General features: G+C 45.2%; 1 protein-coding gene across 1 annotated transcript; it reads left to right on the forward strand.

Moving 5' to 3' along the window:
• Positions 1–7716: 7716 nt before the first annotated feature.
• Positions 7717–9686, forward strand: LOC306759496 (interferon-induced protein with tetratricopeptide repeats 1-like; the record flags this gene model as incomplete). Its single annotated transcript, XM_079245165.1, has 3 exons — positions 7717–7760; positions 7842–7874; positions 8366–9686. 3 exons carry the CDS (start codon positions 7717–7719, stop codon positions 9684–9686), a joined length of 1398 nt encoding a protein of 465 aa, XP_079101291.1.
• Between the last annotated feature and the right edge of the window lie 7918 nt (positions 9687–17604).

Consider the following 17604-nt stretch of genomic DNA (forward strand, 5'->3'; position numbering starts at 1 on the left):
GTACCTCTCCTCTGGCTGGGGAGTGGAAGAGCGTGCTCCTAGATATTTCCCTGACTCCTCCTATCCCTGCCTGGATGGTGAACTCACCCTACAGTCCCCCTAACTGTCTTCGCCGCCGGCAGCCCTACACAGCTGCGATCGGCACCCTCCCACCAGGCCCACTGAGCACTAGACGATTGCTTGGCTGGGTAATCACCCGATAGCAGTCACCAAGCTCCTCTCCCCAGAACACCTCACACACACTGACTCAGTCCTTTTGTCACCTCTGCTTGCTCTACCCCAGGTGCTGCCACTCGCCTAATCAACAGAGCTGCTCCGAATCACCTAATCACCAGAGCAGCTCCCGCTCACTACAATACGTTACCGCAACGTCAGCACATCAGGTGAGACCCCGCCAACCATTACTTATGTAGCAATAGGGATGTTACCTGATGCACTGAGAAGTACCTCGCTCTATTTCTCTAATATATTAATGTATAAATATATGCCCTTTTTTTTTTTTTTTTTTAAACTTTATTTTTAAAAGTGACATTTTTAAATTTTAAACAGATCAAAACAAAAATGCAGACCACTACATAATAAATTAACACAAAAACACAGAGCATACAGGGTACATCTACACATTCAGGCAAGGCATGAACATTGTAATTGGTTTTATACATATACCTTTCTCTTTCTTTCCTTTCCCTTCCTTCCCCCTTTCTTTTTTTTTCCCCTTTTCTCTTTCTTCTTTCCCTCTTCCTCTTTTTCCCTCTCTTCTTTTTTCTTTCTTCCCTTCTTCCAAAGAAGTCCATCACAAAGTCCTTTTTTTCGTGTAACTGTCCCATTTTTCCCAATATTTTTACATTTTTCCGTGGCCAACCTTAAAGAGAATGTCAGTCTTTCCATGTCATAAATTTCAGAAACAATTTGTATCCAGTCTAGTGTAGAGGGGACATCTTCTTGTAACCATTTGCGTGTTATGGCTTTCTTTGCCCCTGCCAACAGTAATGATAACAAGTACTTGTCCGACTTCTTTAGTTTTTGAGGTATATTGCCTAAATATATGATTATAAAGTCGTATGGCAAGTCCAGCCCAAGTATGTTCTTAATTTCTTTTATAACTTTTGCCCAATAGGGTGCGATCTTGGCACAGTCCCAAAGAACATGAAAGTGTCCTGCACAAGCATTTCCACAGTTTCTCCAACAATAAGCTTTATCTGGATCTTTACATTGTTTACTTGTAATATAAGGTGGTATAAAGAAACGTACAATGTTTTTCCATGTAAACTCTCTCCAAAGATTAGAGGAGGAAGTAGTCATGGCAACTTTACACATATTTAACCAGTCATCTTCAGAAATTATCACATCAATTTCTTTTTCCCAAGCTTTTTTAATATATATAGTTGAATGTTTTTTTTAAAGATTGTAAACAAGTGTACAGCTTTGACATTTGCTTCTTTGGAGTCTTACCTTTGCAAGATTTCAAGAACATCTTAACAAGTCCTACTTCTTCTTTCTTTGGGAGCTTAACGTTCTTATCAAAATAATGCCGTAACTGAAAATATCTGTATAGATCATGCTTTTCCAGACTGTATGTCTCTGAAAGTTGTGAGAAGCTTTTTAGAACATTTTTTTCTGAGATAGCCCAATATCCTGTGATACCTTTTTGTGACCACTGTGTAAAACCAGTATCTATCTTTGAGGGCAAAAAATCAGAATCATAGGCTGGCCATCGTAAAAATTTGGCACTCCTCTCAGTGTCGCTGTCCTTAAGTATTTTAAACCAAGTGTTTATTGGTACAACTATCCAAATGGGTAATAATTGTGAAGTTAAATATTTTTTAAGAAGAGGTCTGTCACCAAGCATGGACTGAAGAGGAGTGTCAAAATAGGATTGGTCCATTTCTTTCCACTTGGCCTCAAATGATGGGTCACACCAACACATAAGTATCCGCAGCTGTGCTGCTCTGTAATAATTTTCTAGACATGGCAAGGCTAATCCGCCTTCCTCCTTTCGTAATTGTAATGTTTGAAATTTTATTCTTGGTTTTCGTTTTCCCCAAATAAAATCTGAAATCATTTTATCCCAGTCATTGAATTGCTTAGAGGAAACCGAAATTGAGAGTGCTTGAAACAGGTAAAGAATTCGCGGTAATACATTCATTTTTATTATGTCAATTCTATTGTACATATTCATTGGCAGCAGAGACCAACACTGTAAATCGGCTTTAATATTTGAAGTCAAAATTGTATAATTTTCTTCAAACAATTGTGATAAATCTTTTGGAATTTGGACACCTAAATATTTAATTTTATTATTTTTCCAATTAAATTTAGATATTTTTTGAGTTTCTAAAGATGGTTTATAATTGAATGAAATAACCTGGGTTTTTTGTAAATTTAGCTTGTACCCTGAATATGTACCAAATTCTTTTAGCAAAGACAGGAGATTGGGCAGACTTACACTGGGGTTAGATAATGTAAGAAGAACATCGTCGGCATACAAACAGGCCTTGTGTTCTGTGTCTCCTATAATGATACCTGAGATGTCCTTATGTTCTCTGATTGCCTGAGCTAAAGGTTCTATAAAGAGGGCAAAGAACGTCGCGCTGAGCGGGCAGCCTTGGCGGCAACCTCTCTCTAGGTGTACTATGTCAGAGAGACCGCCATTGATTTTGATTCTGGCGGATGGAGAATCATACAAAGATCGTATGCATCTAATTATATTGCTATTAAAACCAAATCTGTTCAAAGCTAAATATAAGTAATCCCATCCAACAGAATCAAATGCTTCTTCAGCATCAAGACTGACAGCTATTGATTCTGTATTTTTCATTTTGTTAAAAAGATGAAGGGCTCGCCTTATATTATCATGAGTTTGTCTATTACAGACAAAACCCGAGTGGTCTGTGTCTGTTACTTCAGGAATGATCGATTCAAGTCTTTTAGCTAATATTGTTGTAAATATACAGTAATCAATATTTAGAACTGAAATTGGCCGATAGGAGCCACATAGAGTTTTATCTTTACCTGGTTTGTGGATGACTGAAATTACTGCCCGTTTCCATGACGGTGGTATTTCTCCTCCTGTTAAGACGTGGTTAAAACAGTTTTTAAGTTGAGGAATAATTAAGTGTCGGAAGTGTTTGTACCACTCTGCAGGGTAACCATCTTCACCCGCCATTTTATTTGTTTTCAATTTAGAAATTGTTTGACCAATTTCTTCTTCTGTTATTAGTTGATTTAATCTTTTATTTTGTTCTGTTCCTATTGATGGCAGGTCGAGGGAGGAGAGAAAACGGTCTATAGCTGCTTGATCCACTGATTGTGGTTGCGTATATAGTTGCGTGTAATATGCTACAAATGAATTCTGTATGTCTTTTAAATTATGATATACGTTATTATCAAGAGGACTTTTCACTTTGTGTATGAATCTGTCGGCCTGCTGTTTTCGTATCCTCCAAGCAAGAAGTTTCTTGGCTTTAGGTCCATTTTCGTAGTAATTTTGTTTAATAAATTTGGATTTCATTTCTATTTGATCTTCATATGCTTTGTTCAATGCTTGCTTTACTTCTGCAATACTTGTTAGTAGATCATTGTTATTACTTTGCATATGTTCTTTTTCAAGGGACTTTAATTTGTCAGTTAAATTAATAATGTGACTTTCTTTTTCTTTTTTCTTCATAGAAGACCACATGATCAATTTTCCTCTGAGAACAGCCTTTGAGGCGCCCCATAAAATGCTCGGAGAAATGTTATTTCCATCATTATGGTGAATATAGTCACCGATTTCTTCTTCAACAAAGTTTTGAAATTCTCTATATTTCAAAAAGCTAGTATTAAACCTCCACAATGTTTCTTTACGGTCATTATCCAGGTGTAATGTTAAACAAACGGATGCATGGTCAGATATGTCTCTTACTCCTATTTTACAATCTACGATTCTATGTCTCTCTGACTTTAGCATAAAAAAATAGTCTAATCTTGAATGTACGTGATGGGAGTGTGAAAAGAAGGTATAACTTTTATCTGTTGGGTGCAGATTTCTCCATACATCCATCATTCCGAGTTTTTTAAGCATTTTTTTAGTTAAGGTTGCTTCTGCTTGGGTTTTTTTAATTTTGCTTGAAGAGTCTATGGAGGTGTTCAGACAGATATTCCAATCACCTCCACAGATAAACACACCAGATATTTCTGTTGCTATAAGATCAAATATTTTCTTAATTAGACAATTGTCTTTACCAGGTGGTCTGTACAGATTTAACAGTTACTTCTTTGTGATCTATGAAACCTTTTACAAGTATATAACGTCCTTCCTTGTCACTGATTTGAGATGAAAATTGAAAGTCTATCCTGTTTGGTATTAACATCACAACACCCCTAGAATTACCTTTTGTATATGAGGAGTAATACAAGTTTTTAAACCCCATTTTACGTATTTTTTCATGCTCTGCATCAGAAACATGTGTTTCTTGCCAGAAAATGATGTCATATTTATCACGTTTCATTTTAGCCAGAGCTTTGCTTCTTTTAATGGGGTTATGTAAACCATTTACATTAAGTGAGATTACTTTATAATGTTGTTTAGCCATAATCTAAAGGTGTAGAACACACATGTGCCTCTCTAAATGCTCTGTTAAACACAAAAGGGTCTGCAAGAACTGACAACATAAAACATAATTGAACAAATAACACAACTGACTTCCAAAAGTGAGGTATAAATCCACCTTCATAGTTGGGAGGGGAATCCCTGGAAAACCGGGGGGCCCCTCTCCGTGCTTCTACTCTTCTCCAACTCCTGTCCATAGTAGCAGCACGTGGCGAAAACGCTCCGCAGGTGACGGTCTCTTATATCTTCAACCTTTATGGGCGGTGATCATCAGTGGAGCTCGTTGTAACATAGGAAAATGTTCACCAAAGTGTCTTAATCATTCGGTAGTTTCGGGGCGTCTAAATCCTTTCAGTTTATCTTGAATGTACTTGGTATGGTCATCTCTGCTCCATCCAGTTCCTCGTGCTTTTTCCCAGGCGGCTTTCCTTGGCTTGTGGCTGAGCGCGGTGTCATCGGTGCCGGCTTGTATCACTCCTCTCTTCTTCAGATCGTCCGTAGCATCATCTGGGTTGTTGTAAACAATAGTGGTACCATCGAGGAACACACGAAGCCTGGCTGGATGCAAAGTTTGGAAACGATACCCCTTCTCTTTCAATGTTTTGCGAATAGGATTATAGGCTTTGCGCTTGAGCAGAATATCACTGGGATAGTCGTGGTCAAAATACACACGTTTCCCACTGAACTCGATAACCTTCTTCTCCCATGCCGTGCGCAATACCTTCTCCTTAGTTGTATACTCCAAGAAACACATGACGATAGACCTCGGGCTAGCGCTCATTGGGGGTTTGGGGCCAAGCGAGCGGTGGCAACGCTGGATGTTAAGAGGCATGTTTGTGAGGTTGAGCTCAGACTTCAAAAAGTTCTCCATAAACGTTAGCATGTTGGTTCCTTCGGCCTCCTCAACAATCCCATGTATTCGTATGTTGTTCCTACGTGACCGTGCCTCTAGATCTGATATACGCGTTTGAAGATCTACTTGCAGTTGCAGAGCGTGTTCCAAGGCTTCTTTCGCATCGGCATTGAACTCCTCTATGTCGGCCACTCTCTGCTCCGTCTCCTCCACTCTTTGCGTAACCCCTTTCAGGTCTTCTGCAATATCATCAATGCGTTTCCCCATTTCTCCTCTAAAGCCAGTCACTTCAGTTTTCAAAGCCTCGATGTTGTCAATCAGCTCCTTTTTGGCGTCATCTTGAACCTTTCTTAAGTCCGCGATGATGTTAGCTTGGATAGCTTCCATGCTAGTTTCCATAGCTAGCTTGTTAGCCGCACTGGTCTCGGAGGGCGATGGCTCTTTGTTTTTCGCAGTTTCTTGCTGAATTGCCCTTGTCTTTCTTTGCTTACTCCCTGACATACTATTTTAACCAATATTTCACGTTTTAAAATGTTTTTTTTTAGTCAGGGAGTGTCGGACCGTCTGAGAGGTAAAACCTCACGCTTGTGCTCGCTTCCGCCTCATCCCGGAAGTCCAATATATGCCAATATTGCCGTCTCTAACTTATTTCTCCTTTTTTCCGCAGGTCTTCCTGAATAAGTGCAGTTGTACATGTTGATCTGTCTTTCCTGTCCTCTCCACCCCAACCAGTCGAGGCAGATGGCTGCCCTCCCTGAGCCCGTGACATCACCCGTAGGTTTCTGAAGAGCTGAATTGAAGCTTGGTGGGCGGTTCCTACCATCACCATCTTTGTCGGGACATGCATGTTGTCTCTCCTGGAAAATACAAATATGGGCAAAGAGGTGGAGCTGAGAGGGGGCTGTGGTGGGGGGGGGGCTCATTGACATCTAGCGAACTCCGAGCTGCCTGTAGCTAAGAGCTAACCAAGCTAACAGGCGCTAACCAGCTAACGAAGGTAAGCGGGCTAAACTAGGTAATTTTGTTAAGCGGCTAAAGATTGGGTACTTGTAAATCAAAAGGACACGCCCCTAAACATGTAGAATTTCAAGATTAAATTACTTTTAAACCGGGAGTTAGAAAAAAATTCACTCCCCCCACAGTTGTCATGAAGGCAAACCTGAACTATTAAACCAAGAATGGATTTTTGTACCAGGCTGTAAACATGTTTATTCCTGCTGTAAACATGTTTATTTCTGCTGTGAAGTTGATCCTTTTAACATGGGAGTCTATGGGGATTTGCTCTGTTTTGCTGCCCCTAGTGGATGAAGGGGGAACTGCAGTTTTATGCACTTCCGCATAGGCTTCACTTTTAACTGACGGACGTTGCCGCTTGGTAGTGACCGAAAGAACGAGATCTCGTATCCAGGCGGCTGAAATGGGTTTCCTCCGCAGGGTGGCCGGGCTCTCCCTTAGAGATAGGGTGAGGAGCTCGGTCATCCGGGAGGGGCTCAGAGTAGAGCCGCTGCTCCTCCGCATCGAGAGGAACCAGTTGAGGTGGCTTGAGCATCTGGTCAGGATGCCTCCTGGACCTCCCTGGTGAGGTGTTCCAGGCACGTCCCTCTGGGAGGAGACCCCGGGGAAGACCCAGGACACGCTGGAGGGATTATATCTCCCACATAATTGGCAAATGTGGTTGGGGAGAGGGAAGTCTGGACTTCCCTGCTTCGGCTGCTGCCCCCGCGACTCCCCACATAAGCGGCAGAAAATGGATGGATGGATGGCGTGTACCAGCCAATAACAGCTTTGTTTGTTGCCCTGGCAACAAGGGATGGGTTTTAACTTGGTTTAACTTGGATAAAAGGATCAAAACACAAATAGGACGGAAGGAAAATGACCCCTTGCTTATTTGTGATTATAGCTCATCTTTTGACTTATTCCATTGCTCTTTACTGGACTGAGCTGCACTGATGCAACACTGTTCATGTGACGTAAACAAGGAGGAGCTCACCGTCTGATAAACCCTGAGGAGTGGTTGATAAGATAACAACCAAGTCCCTGTTCTGTAAATGAAACTGAAGCAAAGCAGCTCAGTTTAAGTTTCATTTACGGAGCAGTGAGGCCGACTGCTGGCTTCTGAAACTGATGCTGTGCAGCAGGAGGAATGTCTGCTTCTTGTTGCTGAATTTAAAGTCAGTAGGAGATAAAGATTTAAAACACAGTCCAGCAGATACTCAGTGGTTTTCAGGTGCAGAAGTTTTTACCTGTAATGAGTCCAACACCAGGAAGAAGGATGAAACTTAGAGAAGGGTTCAGTCAGATCTGGATAACCCAAAGGTTCGAAGGACGCTTATTGTGGTATTGATCAGAGTCAGGGTGAGCATCACATCCGCTGACGGCATTTATCTTTTCTTCTAGTGACACTCAGCTGTCATGCCTGAAAGTCCAAAGGTGAGTGTTCATGGTGAAAACCTATAAAAGTGTCCAGCAAAGCCACAGTCTTCCAGCTGAGATCCTGGGATCATTGGAGAAGCGCCTGGTGTTAAAGCCATAAACATTCACTTATTCATAGTTAGAGAAAACTGCTGCATGATGACGTGAGGGATGTTATTTTCATAAATTACTGATATTTTTAAACCATCTTCTCTCCATTTCCTTTCCCAAGGCTTGTGTCTTTCAGTCCTTTCAGAATTCTCTTCCTGCTTCTGTCTCTTCTTCGTTGCTATTGTCTTTAAATTCAGAGCAGGTCGTTAAACATTGGACCTCAGAAACAAACTGATGGTCTCCTCAGTTCTGTTTTCCTACAGAAAGAGCTGATGATAAACATCTATATCTCTTTCCTGCCTGTTTATTGCTCCTTCCTCCAGTTTGTTCTGAAAGTATCAGAACAGATACTATCAATAGTTTGACGGTTAACCTTTGTCTTTTTAAATGGTTTCCAGTGCTGCTCAGAGTCCGTCCAGACTGGAGTCCCTGCAGTGCCACTTCACCTGGAATCTGGAGGCCAGCAGGTCCAAACTGATGCGTCTCAGAGACAAACTGGTGGACATCGGTACTGATGAGGGAAACGTCTGGCTGGGTCACATTTACAACCTGCAGGGGTTCATCCATTACCAGCTGGGCTTCATGGAAGAGGCCCGGGACTTCTTCAGCAGGGCCACGGAGACCTTCCACCAGCTGGGAGATGCAGATGAGGCTCCCTGCTTGCTGGTGAACTACGGGAACCTGGCATGGCTGCACCACCATCTGGGTGAAGACACCGAGAGCCAAGCTTACCTATCAAAGCTGGACACCCTGATGGAGCAGTCTCCACCTCCAATCCAGGATGAGCTCCACCCAGAGGTCTGTGCTGAGAAGGCCTGGACCCTGATGAAGTTTAACAAAGACAAGAAGCTGCAGGCTGCAGATTACTTCCAGAGAGCCGTCAGGATGAAGCCAGACATGGTGCCATGGCAGACCAGCCGCCTGCTGGCGTTGGTGACTCGATTCAAGTACGAAAACACCGACCAGGATGCTGACGTGTTGGAGGAAATGAGAATGGCCCGAGAGCAGGATCCAGACAACCGGTACCTTGCTGCTGTCGACCTGCTGCTGAGAGCCAAGAGAGGAGAGCAAGTCCAAGATGAAGCACATGAGCTGGAAGAAAAGATCTTAATGAATCCTGTCAGCAGCTACAGCGGCATCAAAACACTGATGAGGGTTTACAGGGATCTCAAATGCTATGATGAAGCCATTGAACTGGCAGAAAAGGCCCTGAAGAAGAATCCAGATGTGCGATACCTGAAGAGATGTGCCGCTCTCTGCTACAGGTGGAGGATCATTTTTTTCAGGGAAAGTCGCCCTGGTCAAAGCATGATCAGCAGAGCCATCAGTCTGCATGAGGAGGTGGTCTCTCTTTACCCTCATTCCTCTCTCATGAAGGAGGTTGATCTCGCAAACATGTATGCTAAGTCTGGTCAGGGCCTGGAGAGAGCAGAGCAGATGTATCAGGAGATGATGGAGAGAGATCTGGAACCTGCAGACAAGCAGATGCTCTATAACTGCTACGCAAAATACTTGAACTTTGACAGAAGGGAGGGCCAGAGGTCGATTCGGTACCACATGAAGGCAGCAGAGATTCCTCATCCATCCTTCTTCCAGCAGAACAGCATCAACCTGCTGAAGAAGATCAGAGATCGAGGCAGGGACAGAATGTGCAGAGAGATCCGGGAGTTTCTGAAAAACCTCCCAGTTTCTGAGTCTGTGGGAGTTCCTGATAACTGACTGTAAAGTTTTACACAACTTTTAACAGTTTTCATTCAATTCAGCTTTATTTAAACTGCATCAATTCACAGCTAAGTCATCTCAGTGTGCTTTTACACACAATCCACAGCAGTAACCTGGTTATTTTATCTATTTTTCATACAGTATGTTTTTAAACAGTACTGTAATATTTGAAGTGAGATACCAGATATTATAAAATAATACTATAAATGTCATAAATGATTATATATGTACATACAAAATATTTGTCTGACAAGAATTATAAAAACATTCATTCATCATTAAATGCTGCTCAACATGTTTGAATGTCTCATGGTAAATTAATCTTTCTGCTGGTTTTCTTTATTCTGTCGTGTTTTCATACACTGCTAATAAATATTCTGGTTTTATTGGGTTATTTCTGCTTTTACTTCTGTTATATTTTCTTCTTCTGTTGTACATTTAGCTCATCTTAATGTATAATATGTTCACTTTCCACTTCTTTTTTGTCATCTGATTCAAGTTCTTCTATTTCATCCCCAACATGGAAATATTACATGTATTAAATAAATATCTACATACTCAGTTCCAGTTCATGTGCTTTGTAAACTCTGTGATGAATAATGAAGTGAAGCATCAGCATGAAGGACATGGAGGTGAACCATGTCGTTTCTATTTCAGCAACACCATATGACAGCCAGCAGACTAGGAAGGCCTTGATAAAACCTGGTCCCAGAGCCGGCGAGGCCGGTTCGAGTGGCTCCTTAAGTCTGAGAACCCAGCTGCTCCTTCATGCACTTCACTGACAGAAGGACGAATGAATGTTTGTGTTTGTTTCGTGGAAGAGGCCTCATATCTTTGTCCTGAGTTCAGTAAATCCTGCTGGAGGTGCAGAACACAGGGAGCGTCAGGAAAAACGCGTTCAGCTGGTCTGGGCAAGGTTTGTCCAAACAAGTCTGTGGAGATAAAAATGCTGCTGCACCTGTGGTTTTACCTGCCGTCTCTATCACACTCCGTATGTGTGTGTATGACTTTACAGTCAGTCTGCAGACCGGCTGATAAAAGCACAACACGACACAGATTCAGCTGCTGATTGTCTCTTTTGACTCATTCCATTGCTCTTTACTGGACTGAGCTGCACTGATGCAACACTGTTCATGTGACGTAAACAAGGAGGAGCTCACCGTCTGATAAACCCTGAGGAGTGGTTGATAAGATCACAACCAAGTCCCTGTTCTGTAAATGAAACTGAAGCAAAGCAGCTCAGTTTAAGTTTCATTTACGGAGCAGTGAGGCCGACTGCTGGCTTCTGAAACTGATGCTGTGCAGCAGGAGGAATGTCTGCTTCTTGTTGCTGAATTTAAAGTCTGTAGGAGATAAAGATTTAAAACACAGTCCAGCAGATACTCAGTGGTTTTCAGGTGCAGAAGTTTTTACCTGTAATGAGTCCAACACCAGGAAGAAGGATGAAACTTAGAGAAGGGTTCAGTCAGATCTGGATAACCCAAAGGTGTGGTGTACCTGCCGTATGTGTGTGTGTATGACACACAGTCAGTCTGCAGACCGGCTGCCAAAAGTATAACGCGACACAGATTCAGCTGCGTTTCTGTAAAACATCACCATAATACTCCTCCCTCTGAGCTGAAGGAGAAAATGTAAGTGTGGCTGGATTCTGGCCCGGAAACGTCCCCGCCAGGGCGTCCATGCGGCGCCATGAGGGTTAGGTTTGGGTTCTGAGTGGGAATGAAATGGAACTGGACAAGCTTGCAGGCTAAAATCCAATCAGATCAATTTGAAACCCATATGGACAGACATAGGGGAGGTTACCATGGAAACCGTGGACAAACCCATGTGGGACTTCATCTGCAGCTCAGATTTAACCCTCGTGGTCCCACATGGACACATTGGCTGGGTGGTGTGACCCCCAGGTGTCAACCTGCTGGATAGTGTGAGGCCACGGGGCCGTGATCTCCTACTGACCTGAGGTCCACCTGCTTCTCATCTCCATCTCCACCACCATCTCCACCTCCACCACCATCTCCACCTGCATCTCTCCAGGAACTCATCCCCCACAGATCTGTGGCGGCTGCAGTTTCAGTCACTTTTTATCAGGCTGAGATTTCCTGTCATGTGAAAATGTCACCGTGCGTGGGCCCGTTTGGGCCCCGCTGGTTGTTGGTGTGCGGCCCTGAAGGCCTCCGGTGCTGCTCTACGCTATAGGAGACAAAGAATTGTTAAGTTTCATGTGTTTGACAGGAAACAAAAACAAAACAAAACAAAAACTCATCCAGGAGGGTTCAAATTAGCTGCATTATTAAGCTTAAAACTATGAGGACCGGAGAAACCTGCTTCTTTCTGACACCAACTACATTTCTGGAAATCTGTTACGTCCCCTGGGAGGGGTGCAACCTGACAACCACAGAGGGAGACAAGACAAGTATAGAGGGATGGAACATTTATTCTCAGGTCTTGGATATGGCAGGATTATGGAACCTGTGGGAGAGGATGGGATATTTAGGCTGTGCCAAAATCAAAGAAAACAATAAAACAAAACGAGGCCTAACTCAGACTGTACCTGTAAACCAAAACAAAACCAAATAAACTCCTATCTAACTGATCTAATAACCAGCTTGACCAAAACATATACAAGGGGTTGTTGTGGTCCTATTCCCTGGTGGGCGTGTCTGGCATCCTGGCACCTGGATCAGCACCTGCTCTTCATCTGGGCAATCAGCAACAGCACTATTTAAGATCTGCTCAGCCTGCTGTTCATCGCAAGATTGTTGAATGCCCTGTGGTACAACTCTCGGTCTCCACAATTCTTTCCAGTGTGAATCACAGATTGATAACTTGTGTGTTTTTCCCCGTCAGAGATCCTGCTTGCTTGCCTGAGTGCTGACCTGCCGATTGCCTGCCTGCCTGCCTGCCTGCCCGCCCGCCTGCCTACTCGCTTCCCAGCCAGCCAAGTTTGCCTCCCCGCTTGTCTGCCTGCCGGCTAACCTATCTTTCGCATCCACCCTGGAAAGAACCCGACTACAGAAAGGAATAAATAAAGTGTTGTCTGGAATTCCGAGCTGAGTCTGCATTTGAATGCTACGCACTTGATGTCAGTACAACAGAACAATCTGGCCACAAATGGATTCAGCGGACTCAAACCTGGAAATCGCCTCGGTCCCACTACAACAAGCCCTCTCAGGTCAGAATGCTCGCCTCGCTCGACATGAGCAGATGATGTTGACTCTGGATCAAAATTACCACACCATACTCTCTCAGCTGGATCAACTAACCACACATATCGCTGGATTGACCTCTCCTGCACCTCTCCAGCATCCGGTTCCCGACGCGCCCGCACTTCAGCACGGTCCCGCAGTCCCAGTAAGAGAGACACACATCCCGGATCCTAAGCCTTACACAGGGGATTTGGGAAAATGTAGAGGATTCCTCCTCCAATGCTCCATTGTTTTTGACCAGAAACCACTCACCTATGCTACTGATAGATCCAAGGTTTCATATGTTATTGGACTTCTGGAAGGAAAGGCACTGGCATGGGCGGAAGCTGCATATGAACAGCAGGGTTTCAGACACTCATCCTACTCCTCATTTGTCGAGGAGATGAGGAGAGTCTTTGATCACCCAATTAGGGGAGGAGAATCAGTCAATCGTCTTCTTAATCTCCGTCAGGAAGATCGGTGTGTTGCTGACTTTGCAATCGATTTCAGGACAGCAGCTGCTGATTCAGGCTGGAACAACAAGGCACTCCGGGACATCTTCGCTAATGGGTTAAGCAGTCGGATTAAAGATGAACTGGCCACCCGAGACACACCTGGCTCTCTGGATGAGCTGATTTCTCTCGTCATACGACTAGACAACCGGCTACGGGAAAGGGACAGAGAACGGCGTTCCAGCCGATATTCTGGGGTTCCCTCTGGAGCAACTTCTTCCCCTCTGCCTCCCACAACCATATCTACGGAGGAACCCATGCAACTGGGCAGGGCTCACCTCTCCCCAGAGGAGCGGCAGAGGAGAAGGGACTCTGGTGATTGCTATTATTGTGGGAGATCTGGACACAGGATATCTCTCTGTCCCAACCGGGCAAAAGACCAGGGTTTGGTCGTCAGTAGCGGCGGGAGTACTGACGACCACATCTTCCAAAGAGATCCCGCACACCAAGACACTTATCCCTGCAACCCTGTTCGTAGACAAGACCCCCGATTCTGTTGAGGCCTTAATTGATTCCGGAGCTGAGGCCAATTTTTTGGACAAGACCTTGGCCACCACCCTTGGGATAGGTTCGGAGGCTCTTTCCTCATCCGTGTCAGCACAGGCTCTGGATGGTAGCCATTTTTATTCCATAACCCTACAGTCCATCCCCGTTCGATTGATAGTCTCTGGCAACCACCAAGAATACATCCCTTTCTTCATAGTTGACTCACCTAGGTCTCCGTTGGTCTTGGGTCACCCCTGGCTGTCACAGCATAACCCGCACCTGGATTGGCGTACTGGGAGAATAATTAATTGGAGCGCCTTTTGTCATGCCACCTGTCTTCAGTCGGCTGTTCCCTCGACTTCATCCGTTTCTGGTCAGCCACCCGTTACCCCAGACCTATCTGCAGTACCATATCACGACCTAACGGAGGTTTTCAGCAAAGATAAGGCCTTAGCGCTGCCACCTCATCGACCTTATGATTGCGCCATTGAATTGCTCCCAGGTGCTCCGCTACCTACCAGCCGACTTTACAATATATCCCGACCTGAGATGGAGGCCTTGGAGGGCTACATCTCAGATTCCCTAGCAGCTGGATTGATCAGGACCTCATCTTCACCCTTAGGAGCTGGATTCTTCTTTGTCTCCAAGAAGGATGGCTCCCTTAGGCCCTGCATTGATTACCGGGGCTTAAACGCAATCACAGTGAAGAACAGGTACCCTTTACCCTTACTTTCAATTCCCTTCATGGCTCCACAATCTACACTAAGCTCGACCTTCGCAACGCATACCACTTGGTCAGGATGAGGGAGGGAGATGAATGGAAAACCACGTTTCGGATTTCCCTGGGCCATTTTGAATACCAAGTTATGCCGTTCGGCCTATGTAAATGGTAAACGGACTTGTACTTCTATAGCGCTTTTCTAGTCATACAGACCACTCAAAGCACTTTACACTACTTGTCACATTCACCCATTCACACACACTCTCACTCACTCTACACATTCATACCCCGATAGGCACATCGGGGGGCAGTTTGGGGTTCAGTGTCTTGCCCTAGGACACTTCGGCATTTCAGGGGAAGCCTGGAATCGATCCCCCAACTTACCAATTGAAGGACAACTGCTCTTCCTCCTGAGCCCCATGTAATGCTCCTGTTGTGTTTCAGGCCCTGGTAAATGACGTATTGCGAGATTTCCTTAACCACTTCGTCTTTGTCTGTCTAGACGACATCCTCATTTTCTCCCAGACACAGTCTGTGCACATTCAACATGTCCGACTAGTCCTACAGAGACTTTTGGAGAACCGTTTGTTTGTCAAGGCTGAGAAGTGTGAGTTCCATGCGAATACTGTATCGTTCCTTGGTTACATCTTTGAGACCGGACAGGTCCGAGCAGACCCAGAAAAGGTCAAGGCGGTTGTAGATTGGCCCACTCCCACCTCTGTGAAAGACCTGCAACGCTTCCTGGGATTTGCTAATTCCTACCGCCGTTTCATCCGTAACTATAGTCAGATCGCAGCCCCTCTCACTCGCCTTACCTCTCCTTCGATTCCCTTTACCTGGTCTACACCTGCAGATCAGGCCTTCCTTAAACTGAAGGAACTATTCACCACAGCACCAGTTCTCCTCCACCCTGATCTCAGTCGTCAATTTGTGGTTGAGGTCGATGCCTCGGACAAGGGAGTTGGAGCCGCGCTATCTCAGCGATCGTCCAGGACTCAGAAACTCCATCCCTGTGCTTATTTCTCTTGACACCTCACCCCAGCTGAACAGAATTACCACGTCGGAGATCGTGAGCTACTAGCCATTAAATTGGCGCTCGAACAGTGGCGTCACTGGCTGGAGGGATCTAGGGTGCCATTCCTCATTTGGACAGATCATAAGAACTTGGAATATCTGCAGTCAGCCAAACAGCTGAAACCCCGTCAAGCCCGTTGGTCCCTTTTCTTTAACCGCTTCAACTTCACTTTGTCATACAGACCTGGTTCCAAGAACCAGAAGCCAGACTCCCTTTCTCGCCAGTCCACTTCAGGATCCACATCCTCCACGGACACAATCCTGCCTGCTACCTGCATTGTTGCAGCAGTTACCTGGGAGGTGGAGGATAAGGTCCTCGCAGCCCAGCAACAGCAACCTGACCCAGGCACAGGTCCTCCTAACCGTCTATTTGTTCCAGATGCTGTCCTTTCCTTGGTCCTCCAGTGAGGTCACTCGTCTCGTCTGGCTTGCCACCCTGGATCCACACACTCCCTATCCCTCATTAGGCGTATGTTTTGGTGGCCCACAATGGAGAAAGATGCTCGGGAGTATGTAGCAGCCTGCACCACCTGTGCCCGGAGTAAGGCCACACATAGACCACCAGCCGGTCTTCTGCGGCCCTTACCTGTTCCTAGCCGGCCGTGGTCCCACATTGCCCTGGACTTTGTCACCGGCCTTCCCGTCTCCAGAGGTAAAGATACCATTTTAACCATTGTTGACCGCTTTTCCAAGGCCGTGCATTTTGTTGCACTCCCCAAACTCCCCTCAGCCAAGGAGATGGCTGACTTACTGGTTCATCACGTTTTTCGACTCCATGGACTGCCCGCAGACATCGTATCTGACAGGGGGCCCCAGTTCACGTCACAGGTATGGCGAGCCTTTTGTCAGTCTCTTGGAGCCACACTGAGTTTGTCGTCCGGATTTCACCCCCAAACCAATGGTCAGGCTGAAAGGACAAATCAGGACTTGGAGACTGCCCTCCGGTGTGTGGCGGAAGCTAACCCATCTTCTTGGAGTGAACATCTGGACTGGGTTGAGTATGCGCACAATTCTCTCACCTCCTCAGCCTCTGGATTGTCCCCTTTTGAGTGCTCTCTAGGGTACAAGCAACCACTGTTTCCTGCCCAGGAGGATGAGGTTTCTGTGCCTTCCATCCAGCTTCACATCCGCCGCTGTCAACGGGTTTGGCGGAACGTTCGGGCTGCGCTTCTCCGAACGGGGGAACGGAACCGGCGCCAAGTCAATCGTCATCGGACTCCTGCGCCCGGTTATACCCCAGGTCAGAAGGTTTGGCTTTCATCCAGGAACATTCCTTTGCGGACCGATGCCAGGAAGCTGACTCCTCGTTACTTGGGCCCCTTTGAGATCCAACGGATCATCAACCCTACTGTGGTTCAACTTAAGCTCCCCAGTTCCATGCGGGTTCATCCCTCCTTCCACGTCTCCCAACTTAAACCGGTTTCTTCCAGTTCCTTTCAACCCCTCGGACATTTTAACGCTGCAAGTTCGATTTTGTCAGACAAACGTGCTGAGATATTACACACATCGCTCTTTTCTTTCTTCTTTGACATCATGATGGTGATTTTATCTTCTCATGTCTGTTCTATGGTGGAACTTTGTGACACTGGTGTTACTGGTCTTGGACCAGATCTGTAGCCATAACCCTAATTCTGCATCATTTGGGCATTTTTGTCCACTAAAGCAACATTTCCTGGAAACCCAGCCGTCATTATGGCTGTTTGAGGTGTGATTGTAGTAAAGACGTATTTCTCAATAATGAACCCAAAACATGACAGAATGTCTAATTATATTTTGTAGCTATTAGGTTAAAAGTAAATCAAGCGCATATGGTTAACCTTTGTCTTTTTAAATGGTATCCAGTGCTGCTCAGAGTCCGTCCAGACTGGAGTCCCTGCAGTGCCACTTCACCTGGAATCTGGACACCAGCAGGTCCAAAATGATGGATGAAGCCAGAC

The sequence above is a fragment of the Telmatherina bonti genome (genome assembly GCF_933228915.1).
Source record: "Telmatherina bonti genome assembly, chromosome: 8".
In the NCBI taxonomy this organism is placed as follows: domain Eukaryota; kingdom Metazoa; phylum Chordata; class Actinopteri; order Atheriniformes; family Telmatherinidae; genus Telmatherina; species Telmatherina bonti.